This window comes from Watersipora subatra, chromosome 1, assembly GCF_963576615.1.
Source record: "Watersipora subatra chromosome 1, tzWatSuba1.1, whole genome shotgun sequence".
Lineage (NCBI taxonomy): Eukaryota > Metazoa > Bryozoa > Gymnolaemata > Cheilostomatida > Watersiporidae > Watersipora > Watersipora subatra.
This window is the reverse complement of record NC_088708.1, coordinates 6,023,927-6,039,898: the sequence shown is the minus strand read 5'-3', so window position 1 is coordinate 6,039,898 and position 15,972 is coordinate 6,023,927. Positions and strand designations below refer to the sequence as shown.

The window sequence follows — 15,972 nt, the reverse complement described above, 5'->3', positions numbered from 1 at the left end:
CGATTGATTGAGTGGTAGTACAAACCTACAAAAAAAACATAAATATACATAAGTTCATTCATAAGCCATTATATTAATTTAAAGGGCTATTGAAAGATTATTAATGCAGATGTCATTGGTGATAAAAAATTTCATTTTATTTTATTGACCTGGCTTTTATTTGACCTGGTTTCAACAGCTTCAGTTTTACAATCTAAATATGTTATATTTATATAACAAGAATATGTATACATGTATATATATAATATATATATTATATCTATACATGTATTTATATTATACAAATATAACATAATTAAATTGTAAAACTGATATATATCAGTTTCACAATTTTATGTGCGTGCGTGTAGTATGTGTGCGCGGTGTGTGCGTGCATGTGTGTGTGCGTGTGTGCATGCGTGCGTGTGCGTGTGTGCATGCGTGCGTGTGTGTGCATGCGTGTGTGCGTGCATGTGTGTGTGCGTGTGTGCATGCGTGCGTGTGTGTGCATGCGTGTGTGCGTGCGTGTGTGTGTATACATGTAGATGTTGTATATGTATTATATGTATAACACCTGCATATCAAATGTGACTCACTCGAATAGCAACAACAACACAAGTGATTCGCAGAAAAGCGTGCGATTGGGAATGGCTAAGGTCTTGAGAGCTCAAACTCTCTGGTCTCTGGTAGGAGATCCAAGTTTGAGTAAACTTTACCACCCACTTGAGTTAACTTGGTTCCCAAATGCGGTGAGGAAAAATTTACGTAAACACATGTATATAAATATAGTTTTGGGAGAATATACATGTATGTACAATTGTACATAAATATTGAAAAGCAAATTCACTAATGGCATTATTGGCTTTAGATCAACAATAGTTCGAGTCGTAACCAGAAGTTGGTTGTAAAGCCAAAGATGTAGAGATTCATTTCAGACTGAAAATTAAATTGACAAACTGCTTTGGAAGCCATTGTGGTGTATTAAAAAAAGTAATCAGGAAAACGATGTGTTCTTATTTAGTTTATAGCACTCTCGACTAGATTTTCAATCCTACAAATCAGCTTGTTACTAATTGTACACTAGTGTGGATTAGGACCCCATTTAAAGTACGCTGCAGATGCGCATGCATAACAAAATGACCAACATCAAACACACCGTATAAAGAAAATACAAAAGCGTGTTACCAGCTATAACGCTAAAACCATTTTGCGAATGATTAGTAAAACAAGTATATTTGTTTTCGCTTTTGATGGCGCAGTGAATCACAACGATAAATGTCAAAGCTGTACAATCTTTCAAAAAATGCTATTGATTTTCAGCATGCAAAAACATGTATTTTGTGTTTAGCTAAACAATGCGCAAATTTGAAAATCCATGTACCTGTGTTTGATGTTTGAACAATCCCTTGAAGATTAAGTATGATGTGAGTGTACTTAACTTGCCAAAAACGGTGATATTCTAGCGCAGAGCAAACTTACGGTATGAAGCCATTCTGTATCCGTCAGCGAGTGAGATTAGCTCGCGCGAAAATAATAAAAACATGGCAAAACATGGTGTGCAAATTTTGTTGTAAGCGCATAAGATCTAGCTTATTAAACCGTTTGCTAAAATATAGTAGGTAAGCTGCATGTATATGCGTGAAAAATATGGTTGGGTTTTGGAAATTATAGCAAAATATTTAATGCTATCCACCAAGCCTCATAGTCCTAATACGTTATAATGCTGTTGCGAATATTTTCTTTTGAAGTTTTTCAACGTTATTCACTAATGCAAAGTTTATCTTTGACCTTTTGTTCACATGACTGATATAGTTAGTACGAAGTACATCATAAGGATATGTACTCGGTTAATGCTTTCCTCATATGTAAAGTTGTGTACTTTTAAAATCTTTTACAACATTTTGTTGCGTTTGATTCTGCTGATTATGAGATGCACTGAATGATTATTTTAAAACTTTTGGATGTAAGAAGTAAAGGTTTCAAATGTATAAATATTTATTGCATGCACTCTACAAAGTACACAGAAATGTATGTCGATAGCTCACAAAAATGTCTACATTAGAACAACGTATAACAACATATCACAACATATAACTTGCACATCATCTAGCTTAAAGTAGAGTAGACTTGAGTAGGGCCTTTAAGAGTTTGTTCTGTACTGTGTACTTTCTTAAAATTTTCGTATAATTCTATTACAGCATTGATTAGTACGATTAGTTACAGCATTTGCTTTTGCTTTCCATATCTCAATTAACAAATCATTTTGTCAATGCACGACAGGTTTCGATCGCTGGTTTTTACTAGTGTTTGAATACTTCGGAAAATGCGAAATTTATGTGTATTTTTACGTCTCCATCAAAGCGATCCCATTCTACAGCATATATTACTTCTGACACGTTTATTTTCTACCTTTTTAACAGCAAAAATAATCAGTGTTTCCTTATCGAAGAAATTTTGAGCGTTCTGTCAGGGCTCTTGCAGTCGGTCATTGAAGAATAGAGAATAATAATATAGGAACATTATTTCATGGCACAGTTATAACTAAAATCAAACACTATGTATTACCTAAATTATGATGCATTGCATTGCATAACCAAATTATCATATCAACATACATATTAAAATAAATGGGTATTCAGAAAAAGGCAACTGGTCACAAGCATAGTCTCAATAATCCCACGCTGATAATCAAGGAGACAGACACACTAAATCGTGTATGTCCTCCAGCAGTTGTTGTTGCTACAACAGCATCCGTTTTTTTAACTATGCATGTGTCCTTGAACTCTTTTGAGTCAACAATGTCCGCATTGCATTGATCTCCGCTATTACAACAACACTGACAGCCCTCTTTTTCAGTTCTTGTACAAAACATGGCTTCCTCCTGGATACACTTATCTTCATCTCTTTTAGGAGTACATCCTGCTGAGTCCTCTGAGCCATCAGCACTTCTGAATACCTGGTGACCAAATAAGACTATGAATTTGCTGACGAGTTGCAACCAAGTTTACTGTGTCGGGTATTCAACACATTTCAGGATAATTTCTGTAGATAATAAAATTAAGTTGTAGAGCTGCCATATTGATTAAATGTACGTCATAGTTATTGCTGATGGTTGAAGATGGTTAATCCGCTAGAGAAAGTTTTAATTACAGTAACTAGTGGCCTAACGAACACCTAAGTGCCAGTAAAAGCTGAAAAGATATATGTGGATTACAGTCATCTCTCGCTACTTCACTATTCAGCTTTCCAGGCTTCAGAACTTTGCCAGGAAAAAAACTACTGGTTAAAAAATTACAGAAAATCAATAAAAAATACCTAAATCTCACTCCCACTCTGACCCAGTAAGGTCCTTTTGCGAACATCATTGTGAAAGCAGTCGTCACAGTTCGCTATTTTTTTGTTACATTTTGTGAAGTGTAAAAGTGCAAAGCGCCTCTTAAACGGCCTTGACCCTCAAAATCATTCAATGAATCTTAGAAAAAGAGAAAACTGCTGACAATTAATGAAAAAGTGACTTTATTAAGTATGGTAAAGGCAGGCAAGTTTAGGTGTTTAGGTGTTCTAAAGTTAAAATTATCATTCATACTCTAGAAATTAATTAATGTATAGCAGGTTTTTACTTTTTGGTTTGAGAGGGCGCTTGTTCCAATCAACTGCGATAATAAGAGATCATTATAATAAATACAACACGGTAATCACTTAAATAAACTATTTCATGCCAACGCTTGTAAAATTTTGCTTATTAATTAAGAACTACATGTACAATTGAAATAAAATTCATTTTCATGTTAAAATGAACAAGTCTTCAACATTTCCGGTAATTGATAGGCAGTTGAAATCCATGTTGAAGTTTGTCCGGTGCTCAGCTCAAAACTGAGCCTAGTTGCAGTTGGATCAGTTATGAACCTAAACAATCTTTGCTGTAACTGTTTCAGTTGCAGCCAAGATTGTTTCCAGCTTTGCTTCTGTTCTCATGCTCGTTCCTATTTGAGCCTGTCTTGACATGAACATCTGCTTCACACCTCATATTTTACTATACAAATTAAAACTTACGTAACAAACATTTCCGTCACCCTGCTCACAGGTATCATCAATCTCCTTGTCCAAGCAGCCTTCTCCCTCGCATTTCATGCATTTCTGAGAACAAGAACAACACTTTAGATTGCATGATTAGCTGTTTGCAACTATTGTTATAAGAGTCATCATTGTTGTTCTTTTTATTATCATACTCGTTAATCAGTAATAAACGCTGAAGGTCATCTAAAAACATCAAACCATTCATTTGGAAAACCTCTAGCTAGTAACCATTTGATAACAAAATAATCAGGCTGGACTCAAAATTAGGCAAAACTACAAGCTTTAATTGAACAACAGTGAAGGATGTGAACCACTAGTAACGAGTGTTGACAGATATTATAACTTCCATACCGAACGCTGAGTAGTAGTTATTCGTATTTGAGTAAATCAATGTTTGTAATTTGTGTTTAATAATGCTCTTGAATTTTAATGTATTTTTATATTTTTATACATTTTTTGCACTAATTGGCTGTAGTAAACTCATATTCATATGAAACTTTAAAAAACTTCACAATTGTTCCCTGCCTTCTGTGTTTAGCTATTTAGTCATCATGTATTTTGTATGGGTGACAAAAGAGCAGTACATACTTTTGGAGGTAAACCGGTTGTTGTCGAGGGTTGTGGTTGTGCAGTAGATGGTAGGGTTGTGGGCTCTACAGAATCTGTAACTTGTGTCTGTGCTGTAGAAGTTGAAGACTGGATAGCTATTGTAGTTGTAATAGTACTTCCAGAGTCTAACGTTTGTGTTACAGTGGATATAGAGTGGTTAGATTGTGGGTCTGTCATGTTTGCAATATTTGTATATTGTGTCACTGTAGCATTTTCAAAGTTTGGTGTTTGTGTTACAGTGGATATAGAGTGGTTAGATTGTGGGTCTGTCATGTTTGCAATATTTGTATATTGTGTCACTGTAGCATTTCCAGTGTCTGGTTCTGGTGTTACAGTGGGTGTAGAGTGGTTAGATTGTGGGTCTGTCATGTTTGCAATATCTGTATATTGTGTCACTGTAGCATTTACAGTGTCTGGTCCTGGTGTTACAGTGGGTGTAGAGTGGTTAGATTGTGGGTCTGTCATGTTTGCAATATCTGTATATTGTGTCACTGTAGCATTTACAGTGTCTGGTCCTGGTGTTACAGTGGGTGTAGAGTGGTTAGATTGTGGGTCTGTCATGTTTGCAATATCTGTATATTGTGTCACTGTAGCATTTACAGTGTCTGGTCCTGGTGTTACAGTGGGTGTAGAGTGGTTAGATTGTGGGTCTGTCATGTTTGCAATATCTGTATATTGTGTCACTGTAGCATTTACAGTGTCTGGTCCTGGTGTTACAGTGGGTGTAGAGTGGTTAGATTGTGGGTCTGTCATGTTTGCAATATCTGTATATTGAGTCACTGTAGCATTTCCAGTGTCTGGTCCTGGTGTTACAGTGGATATAGAGTGGTTAGATTGTGGGTCTGTCATGTTTGCAATATCTGTATATTGTGTCACTGTAGCATTTCCAGTGTCTGGTCCTGGTGTTACAGTGGGTGTAGAGTGGTTAGATTGTGGGTCTGTCATGTTTGCAATATTTGTATATTGTGTCACTGTAGCATTTCCAGTGTCTGGTCCTGGTGTTACAGTGGGTGTAGAGTGGTTAGATTGTGGGTCTGTCATGTTTGCAATATCTGTATATTGTGTCACTGTAGCATTTCCAGTGTCTGGTCCTGGTGTTACAGTGGGTGTAGAGTGGTTAGATTGTGGGTCTGTCATGTTTTCAACATCTGTATATTGAGTCACTGTAGCATTTCCAGTGTCTGGTCCTGGTGTTACAGTGGATATAGAGTGGTTAGATTGTGGGTCTGTCATGTTTGCAATATTTGTATATTGTGTCACTGTAGCATTTCCAGTGTCTGGTCCTGGTGTTACAGTGGGTGTAGAGTGGTTAGATTGTGGGTCTGTCATGTTTGCAATATCTGTATATTGTGTCACTGTAGCATTTCCAGTGTCTGGTCCTGGTGTTACAGTGGGTGTAGAGTGGTTAGATTGTGGGTCTGTCATGTTTGCAATATCTGTATATTGTGTCACTGTAGCATTTCCAGTGTCTGGTCCTGGTGTTACAGTGGGTGTAGAGTGGTTAGATTGTGGGTCTGTCATGTTTGCAATATCTGTATATTGTGTTACTGTAGCATTTCCAGTGTCTGGTCCTGGTGTTACAGTGGATGTAGAGTGGCTAGATTGTGGGTCTGTCATGTTTGCAATATCTGTATATTGTGTCACTGAAGCATTTTGTGTCACCGAAGAGTGTGTGTCTTCTACTTGTGTTGTGAAGCTGGCCGAATCTGAAACTAGTAGACGGCTTGGAGATTTCAGAGCTTGTGCAGATGTTGATGATGAGCTGAATATAACTAAAACAACATGACTTGCTGTAGTCAAAATAACAAATATTTTAAACATTTTGTCACAATTTTGCTTTTAACATAGTTTTACCTAAAGCAGTGCAAATTTTTCAAATGTCAAAAATTTTCTACAAGTTTTCTAAAGCTATGAATTTTGTATGTTTCAACTCTTTGAACATGTTGATAAAAGTCTCATGTTACACCACAAATTACACTTTTATCTACTTATGTATCAATAATTCATCAAATTGTGAGATAAAAATAATAAATTTTATTTTAGTTGCCAAAATGTTGCATTTTGCGCTGCCAAATCCTAATGTGGTAAGTCAACATCTTATGAATCTAAAGATATAATATATATAATTTATGACCAAGTATATAATATATTTGTGACAGATTAATTGTAATGATTCCAACAGAATTCAATAAAATTTGCGTTATAAACCGCCAGTTGAAACTTTAACTTCTGACATCTCAATGTTACAGAATAACTACCCAGTAAATTTACAAAGCAGAAAATTCAAGTAGTATGAAATTTATCCAAATATTTTCAAAGCACAGTAGACTAGTAGTATCATTGTTTGCGGGTTTTTAAATTTTTAAAAAATCATTTTAATCTTGTGGCAAGAAGGAGCCACAATGCATAGGTACATATGACAGTGTGAAAGACAGCATATCATAAGAAGAATGTGGTTGTAAGGTGAGCGAATATTCAACCAGTAAACTAAAAAGTTAAAACACTTTATCTTCTACATAGAAACAAAAACTTGAAAAGAATAAAAGAAAAAATGTAAATGCTATAATGAATATATTTCCTCTAAACAAACGCCTGCCATACCTCTTTTCCACTCCCACTTTTAGTGCTCTATATTACCATTATAACTAGAGTGAGATAGGGCATATACAGAGATTACCTAGTTTTACAAGAATACGCAGTCATCGTGTTCATCTGATATGTTCTCAGTATTGCCAGATGTTGTTTTGTTTAAAATTATACCGTAGTGTCTCTTAGTTAAGAAAAGCAATGTTCTAAACTAAACTTGTTGAGCAGTGTTTGAGTTTTTAATTACATTTGGTATGCTGATCTTTAAGTGTCACATGGTTTATATTAGCCAGAGTTCAGAAAAAGCATATTCACATAAAACATGATACTGCAAATAATGAGAAATTATAAAGAATTCAAAATGAAGCATTATTAGAGCTTGAGAGAGGAGAGCAACTGTACCTCCTTATTCGTTCGTGTTGTTTTTCAGCAGGTTTGAAGTGATTGGTTGGCAGTAGAAACTTATTCAAGAATGTTATTAGAGTAGTTTGATTAATTATTATTATTAGTTTATCACAAAAACTGTTGTGCTTTTTTGCAGTAACATTGAGACAGTTGTTAGAAAACTCAGACAGATTTTAAACGCACCGAGTTATATTCAACTGGTTGCACTGGTTTTTATTCGATAAATGGTCGGAAATTTAATTAAACAGTGTAAATAGTAATTCAACTAAAAAAATTTAAGTTATCTGACCTCATTTTTTGTCTCATTCTTTTTCATTTTTAATCACATCATAATCATCAAGCATATGAAATGTCGTAGCGTCAAGCTGTTTATTTAACGTGTCATGCTTTCGAACAAGCGAATTTAAATTTGAGTTTGTTGTATAACATCAGCGATTTACCTGCAATGAGAAAGACGAGTCTGTGGTAGCGCTGCATGATCAGCTAAAGGTTTCTGTAGTCTTCACCGCTGTGGTAGATGAGTTGGCGGCAAGTGACTGGGAGGCAGTGGCTGGGAGGCGTACCGTTTGTGTTAGATTTATGAAGACTCATCATATTTATTGCCCAATAGGTGCTGGAGCTCGAGAGTCTAATAGACAGTCATAAATGTCCTCATCAAAAGGTCATCAATTCAACTTTATTGCTACTCATTTCTGAAGGTGTGTCCTGAAAAATATTAAGTTATGCAATTCCTTCCTCTTAGGAAATAGATAACCAACTATGAGTAGTCATTCCTCGGACGATTCACAGATATACTTATTATTACTCATTTATATTCCATCATATCAATATTTGATGATTTTATTTCACTATTTCTTGTTGCGAGCTGATAGCCGCAGCTCAGTCTTTTTCACCAATTGCTTGGATTTGATTACCTTTTCGTTGAGAAGCTCTTTGCGAAACTTCATCTTTCAAATGAGCTAATAAAAATATGCTAATACTATTGGACGATGTTTTTGGCTCAACCACACCATTTTTTATTTGCTGTTGAATGAGTCATCTGCTAAGATGTTATCTCGGTAAAGGAGTTAAACCATGTAACATATTAACATTTAACTCAACGATGAACACTTTATGTCAGCCTTGTATCTGTAGCTCATCCACTACATTAAACCATGTTTTCTAAACATTTTAAGTTGGAACGTTTCTTCTCTTATGCTTGTAATACTTTGAGAATATCTAGGTGCATGTAGGAGAATATCTAGGTGCATGTAGGAGAATATCTAGGTGGATGTAGGTGAATATCTAGGTGCATGTAGGAGAATATCTAGGTGCATGTAGGTGAATATCTAGGTGCATGTAGGAGAATATCTAGGTGCATGTAGGTGAATATCTAGGTGCATGTAGGAGAATATCTAGGTGCATGTAGGTGAATATCTAGGTGCATGTAGGAGAATATCTAGGTGCATGTAGGTGAATATCTAGGTGCATGTAGGAGAATATCTAGGTGCATGTAGGTGAATATCTAGGTGCATGTGAATTTTTAGGATGCTCTTTTTTAAGCGTGACATTAATTTGATTAGTGTCTTTTCTAATGTCACACTCCCCAATGCTCTCACTGGTAGTTGGGTATTCCGAGACAGCAGGTTTGTTGTTATAAGCAATGTGTTTACAAGTACGCTTGCTGCGTTCCTGCTGTATATGACTGTGGGAAATGGTGTCTCTCACTAAATAAGAAATCCAATAAAAGCAGTTTGTGCACTGATTATCAGGAATAAAGTTATTACTTTTTTTGTTTATTACCGGACAAAAAAAAACCTATTAGTCATTCAGCCAAGTACTTAACACTCTTGCTTTGTGATGCAAGAGACAGCTCTCAGGAACTAGAGTTTAAAGGGTCGCAGATGGTGAGCGATTATAAACTGCAACTACAATGTAGTATGAAGCGAACATATAGTGTGACAGTAAGATGCACTAAATGCATTATGACATTGATGCTGTAATCATAAACTGAGCAAAGGCTTTCTAAAGAGGATGCGGTCATAACAATTAAATTGGAAGACGACAAGGTCGAATTACTTACCACAGCTCCTTTTGCAATCAAGAACAGAGGCTGAGATAATTCACTGCTAGTAAATTGTTCGATGGGAAGTATGCCGACTGGTCTAGTTGATTGGTAACGACTATGCAGGTGTGTTTAGTTTGCGACATGGTATAAGGTGCTGGTGGCCACCAAGTATCCACTTATACAAACCCAACCTATAGATATGGTCTTGCCTTGAACCATAACAAGAGGAGAACCTCCAACAATATACGCCAACAAATCAGTGCACCATAACAGCTTTCTTCTACGAACTGTCAGAGAACTTAAGTCAAAAATTACGAACTAACTGCTTATATAACACTTCTAACATAACACTTCTAACATACCACTTCTAATATAACACTTCTAACACAATACTTCTAACACAATACTTCTAACACAACACTTCTAACATAACACTTCTAACATAACACCTGTAACACAACACTTCTAACACAACACTCCTAACACAACACTTCTAGCATACCACTTCTAACATAACACCTCTAACAAAACACCTCTAACACAACACCTTTAACACAACTCTTCTAACATAACACTTTTAACACAACACTTCTAACATAACACTTCTAATGCAACACGCCTAACAACACTCCTAACACAACACTCCTAACACAACACTTCTAACATAACACTTCTAACATAACACTTCTAACACAACACTTCTAAGACAACACTTCTGTCACAACACTTCTAACACAACACTTCTAACACAACACTTCTAACACAACACTTCTAATACAACACTTCTAACACAACACTTTTAACACACTGCTACAAAGCTTAATCGCAATGCAAGGCGACACATACTGTTAAACGCTGGCTAATGACTAATTTATGAGGCGCACCACTTGTTCGTGCTTTGGTGTGTCCGAAAGCAGAAGAGAAGAGAAGTGGCAGGGTGTGCTCTACAGCTAATTTAACCTAGCGTATCAGTCAGATATCAATATGAAACGGTCCGCATGCCATAAAAATGGTGCTAGAGCTACAAGAATAGGTTGACACCTATATGTAAATAGAAAACTTGACCTGAGGCAAGCCAACTGCAAAAGTTAACAATGGTGTCTTTTCTTTTTTTCTTTCAGACATACTAAAGCATGAACAAGTGGTGCACTTCATAAATTAGTCATTAGCCAGCGTTTAACAGTATGTGTCGCCTTGCATTGCGATTAAGCTTTGTAGCAGTGTGTTAAAAGTGTTGTGTTAGAAGTGTTGTGTTAGAAGTGTTGTGTTAGAAGTGTTGTGTTAGGAGTGTTTTGTTAGAAGTGTTGTGACAGAAGTGTTGTCTTAGAAGTGTTGTGTTAGAAGTGTTATGTTAGAAGTGTTGTGTTAGAAGTGTTGTGTTAGAAGTGTTGTGTTAGAAGTGTTGTGTTAGAAGTGTTGTGTTAGAAGGTTTGTGTTAAAAGTGTTGTGTTAGAAGTGTTGTGTTAGAAGTGTTGTGTTAGAAGTGTTGTGTTAGAAGTGTTGTGTTAGAAGTGTTGTGTTAGAAGTGTTGTGTTAGAAGGTTTGTGTTAGAAGGTTTGTGTTAGAAGTGTTGTGTTAAAAGTATTGTGTTAGAAGTGTTGTGTTAGAAGTGTTATGTTAGAAGTGGTGTGTTAGAAGTGTTGTGTTAGAGGGTTTGTGTTAGAAGTGTTGTGTTAGAAGTGTTGTGTTAGAGGTGTTATATTAGAAGTGTTATGTTAGAAGTGGTGTGTTAGAAGTGTTGTGCTAGAAGTGTTGTGTTAGAAGTGTTGTGTTAGAAGTGTTGGGTTAGAAGTGTTGTGTTAGAAGTGTTGTGTTAGAAGTGTTATGTTAGAAGTGTTGTGTTAGAAGTGTTGTGTTAGAAGGTTTGTGTTAAAAGTGTTGTGTTAGAAGTGTTGTGTTAGAAGTGTTGTGTTAGAAGTGTTGTGTTAGAAGTGTTGTGTTAGAAGTGTTGTGTTAGAAGTGTTGTGTTAGAAGGTTTGTGTTAGAAGGTTTGTGTTAGAAGTGTTGTGTTAAAAGTATTGTGTTAGAAGTGTTGTGTTAGAAGTGTTATGTTAGAAGTGGTGTGTTAGAAGTGTTGTGTTAGAGGGTTTGTGTTAGAAGTGTTGTGTTAGAAGTGTTGTGTTAGGAGTGTTGTGTTAGAAGTGTTGTGTTAGAGGTGTTATATTAGAAGTGTTATGTTAGAAGTGGTGTGTTAGAAGTGTTGTGCTAGAAGTGTTGTGTTAGAAGTGTTGTGTTAGAAGTGTTGGGTTAGAAGTGTTGTGTTAGAAGTGTTGTGTTAGAAGTGTTATGTTAGAAGTGTTATGTTAGGAGTGGTATGTTAGAAGTGTTGTGTTAGGAGTGTTGTGTTAGAAGTGTTGGGTTAGAAGTGTTGTGTTAGAAGTGTTATGTTAGAAGTGTTGTGTTAGGAATGGTATGTTAGAAGTGTTATGTTAGGAGTGGTATGTTAGAAGTGTTGTGTTAGGAGTGTTGTGTTAGAAGTGTTGTGTTAGAAGTGTTGTGTTAGAAGTGTTGTGTTAGAAGTGTTATGTTAGGAGTGGTATGTTAGAAGTGTTGTGTTAGGAGTGTTGTGTTAGAAGTGTTGTGTTAGAAGTGTTGTGTTAGAAGTGTTATGTTAGAAGTGTTGTGTTAGAGGTGTTATATTAGAAGTGTTATGTTAGAAGTGGTGTGTTAGAAGTGTTGTGCTAGAAGTGTTGTGTTAGAAGTGTTGTGTTAGAAGTGTTGGGTTAGAAGTGTTGTGTTAGAAGTGTTGTGTTAGAAGTGTTATGTTAGAAGTGTTATGTTAGGAGTGGTATGTTAGAAGTGTTGTGTTAGGAGTGTTGTGTTAGAAGTGTTGGGTTAGAAGTGTTGTGTTAGAAGTGTTATGTTAGAAGTGTTGTGTTAGGAATGGTATGTTAGAAGTGTTATGTTAGGAGTGGTATGTTAGAAGTGTTGTGTTAGGAGTGTTGTGTTAGAAGTGTTGTGTTAGAAGTGTTGTGTTAGAAGTGTTATGTTAGAAGTGTTATGTTAGGAGTGGTATGTTAGAAGTGTTGTGTTAGGAGTGTTGTGTTAGAAGTGTTGTGTTAGAAGTGTTGTGTTAGAAGTGTTGTGTTAGAAGTGTTGTGCTAGAAGTGTTATATTAGAAGTGTTGTTTTAGAAGGTTTGTGTTAGAAGTGTTGTGTTAGAAGTGTTGTGTTAGAAGTGTTGTGTTAGAAGTGTTGTGTTAGAAGTGTTGTGTTAGAAGTGCTGTGTTAGAAGTGTTGTGTTAGAAGTGTTGTGTTAGAAGTGTTGTGTTAGAAGTGTTGTGTTAGGAGTGTTGTGTTAGAAGTGTTGTGTTAGAAGTGTTGTGTTAGAAGTGTTGTGTTAGAAGTGTTATGTTAGGAGTGGTATGTTAGAAGTGTTGTGTTAAGAGTGTTGTGTTAGAAGTGTTGTGTTAGAAGTGTTGTGTTAGAAGTGTTGTGTTAGAAGTGTTATGTTAGAAATATTATGTTAGGAGTGGTATGTTAGAAGTGTTGTGTTAGAAGTGTTGTGTTAGAAGTGTTGTGTTAGAAGTGTTGTGTTAGAAGTGTTGTGTTAGAAGTGTTGTGTTAGAAGTGTTGTGTTAGAAGTGTTGTGTTAGAAGTATTATGTTAGAAGTGTTATGTTAGGAGTGGTATGTTAGAAGTGTTTTGTTAGGAGTGTTGTGTTAGAAGTGTTGTGTTAGAAGTGGTGTGTTAGAAGTGTTGTGTTAAAAGTGTTGTGTTAGAAGTGTTGTGTTAGAAGTGTTGTGTTAGAAGTGTTGTGTTAGAAGTGTTGTGTTAGAAGTGTTGTGTTAGAAGTGTTATGTTAGAAGTGTTATGTTAGGAGTGGTATGTTAGAAGTGTTGTGTTAGGAGTGTTGTGTTAGAAGTGTTGTGTTAGAGGTGTTATATTAGAAGTGTTATGTTAGAAGTGGTGTGTTAGAAGTGTTATATTAGAAGCGTTGTGTTAGAAGTGTTATGTTAGAAGTGTTATGTTAGAAGTATTATGTTAGAAGTATTATGTTAGAAGTGTTGTGTTAGAAGTGTTGTTTTAGAAGTGTTGTGTTAGAAGTGTTGTGTTAAAAGTGCTGTGATAGAAATGATGTGTTAGAAGTGTTGTGTTAGAAGTGCTATATATGCAATTAATGAGCTATCTTTGACTAAAGTTCTCTGACAGTTCAAGGAAGAAAGCTGTTATGGTGCACTGATTTGTTGGCGTATATTGATTGAGGTTCTCCTCTTGATATGGCTTGAGTAGAGACCATATCTATGGGTAAGGTTTGTTAAGTTTATTATAAGAGCTTGACAGTGTGAAGTGGTTCTCTTCATGAGATAGAATGCGATGTAAGAGTGCATGTCTTATTTTGGTGTTTCTATCCACAAGTGTGTCAATTTAAAGTTTTTCGCGTGCAGCAGTAATACTTTCTCTTCTTTATATGTCGGATGTATACCTCAAGGCTCTATTTTGTACCATCTAAATGTGTTGAACCAGTTTGTTGATCGGTGTGCACCATGCTGAGCTTGCATATTCAGCATACGGCCTGCACAGATTGTATATGCTAAAAGTCGAGCCTTCTCTGGAGCATAATAAAGTGCATGCTTGACCATACCAAGTTGGCGATTGGCTTTTGATATTTTATGACGTATATACGAGTGGAACTTTAGGTCTGATTACAATATCACACCAAAGTATTCGGTTTTCACGACTATGTTCAGGAGAAAGTTACCTAGACAATATTCTGACGACGGAGACAATGTATTACCATTGGACACCATTATTGAGCATTGGCTTACATTAAATGACATACACCGCCTAGATGACCAGGTCTGAAAGACATCTATCTATGTTACGTTGGAAGTCAATTTTTCTTGAATTGTATTGACTTCTTGATATATGAAGCATTGAAACAAATTAACTCAAAAGCAAAAGCTGCAAAAACTTTTTGGCACCCAGGCTCGACCAAACCATGAAGCTTGTGAATAAGATGGTAAAGGAAGGGTAAGGAGAAACTTAAGAATGCGTGTGCTAACGAGAAATATTTATCAAGCTATGTGGCCTTTGGTGCTGATCTTATTGCCTAAACAAAATTAATATGACTTATATCGCCAGTAAAGAAAAACATCATTTTAAGATAATGCAACCTAAAGAGTGTATGTAAATCAGAAGTGATGCTGTCTTGCATAGTATTTTAGATTGCATTTGATAGGAGTTCTTGACACCAGGTTAGTAGAAACTTGCTTTAAAAACTTTATCGTACTATGGATTATATTTCTAATGTGAGATGTCCACATATTTATAAAAGATAAAAGCCAGACCTATCTGACTTCAAATAATTCGAGACCTAAACATAAGAGAAAAAACTGTTTACTATATTTGCTTTGACATTTGCTCAGTCATACCGGTTTGACCCAGAACATGGTAATGATAATAGCTATGAGTTTAGGTGTCTGAGTTAGCATAGACTTTGATTCCTCCTTATCCTTATATACATGTATCTAATAGTATTGGTTCTTATATTTATTAGACATTCCAAAATTCAATTATTGTTTTATTTTTATTTGCAGCTAGTCTTGCATATGAATGTGCGCTATATGGTTCTAGTCTCGCCAGGCATCACTAAACATTAATATTTTTGCTGTGGCCATCAGTGACTTGTGCTGTATTACCGTGGCCTATAGAGCCGGGCAGGTGAAATAAAGCTTGACTCATTACAATAAAGCCAAAAAGCTTTACCAGTTTGAGCAACTAGTACAACTGCATACATTTAATATGGTCGGTTATGCAATGTTTCATTTTTGTTAGTTTGCCCATAAGTGAAGACAACTCCAAAATTAATTTTATGCTCATGATCATAGTGTGAAGGCTATGATGAAACGATGGTGTAGATTGAAAGTAATATGCAGTGTTTATATTTGTTATGTAATGTTACAGTTTGGCAATTTTTAGTGGAATATCTGAAAACTGGCTATGTAAAGGTATATCAACAAAGGGGAGGATCAATTCCCTAATATAGGTGAAATGGAAAGCCCACTAGTTACATGAACATTGGTAAGCAAGAAATAGCTTTCTATTCCTAGCATCTTATCTACATTGTATCTAATTGTTGGTTTTCCCTCGGAGATTCCCAAAAGAGAAAAAAGGGTGAGTAAACTCTTATATCATTAGAAAAACTCTTTTTTGCTTTCCCTTTCTTCTTTTTTTCCATAAAAGATGTTACACTTCAGTTTTTATATAAGAGCAGTTATGAAATAGTTTCACGCAATTATTTTATAGTTCTCAGCAAAAATGAATTGT

General features: G+C 35.7%; 1 protein-coding gene and 1 long non-coding RNA gene across 2 annotated transcripts; both read right to left on the bottom strand.

The window, feature by feature from the left end:
- Positions 1–2,080: 2,080 nt before the first annotated feature.
- On the bottom strand, positions 2,081–4,916 carry LOC137385312 (uncharacterized). The gene is made up of 3 exons (XR_010977763.1): positions 4,645–4,916; positions 4,033–4,116; positions 2,081–2,935 (listed from the first exon to the last, which is right to left on the bottom strand). It is a non-coding gene; the product is annotated as an uncharacterized lncRNA (long non-coding RNA).
- A 45-nt stretch (positions 4,917–4,961) lies between these two features.
- On the bottom strand, positions 4,962–6,282 carry LOC137393009 (mucin-2-like). Its single transcript, XM_068079421.1, has 2 exons — positions 5,074–6,282; positions 4,962–4,988 (listed from the first exon to the last, which is right to left on the bottom strand). Exons 1-2 carry the CDS (start codon positions 6,280–6,282, stop codon positions 4,962–4,964), a joined length of 1,236 nt encoding a protein of 411 aa, XP_067935522.1.
- Between the last annotated feature and the right edge of the window lie 9,690 nt (positions 6,283–15,972).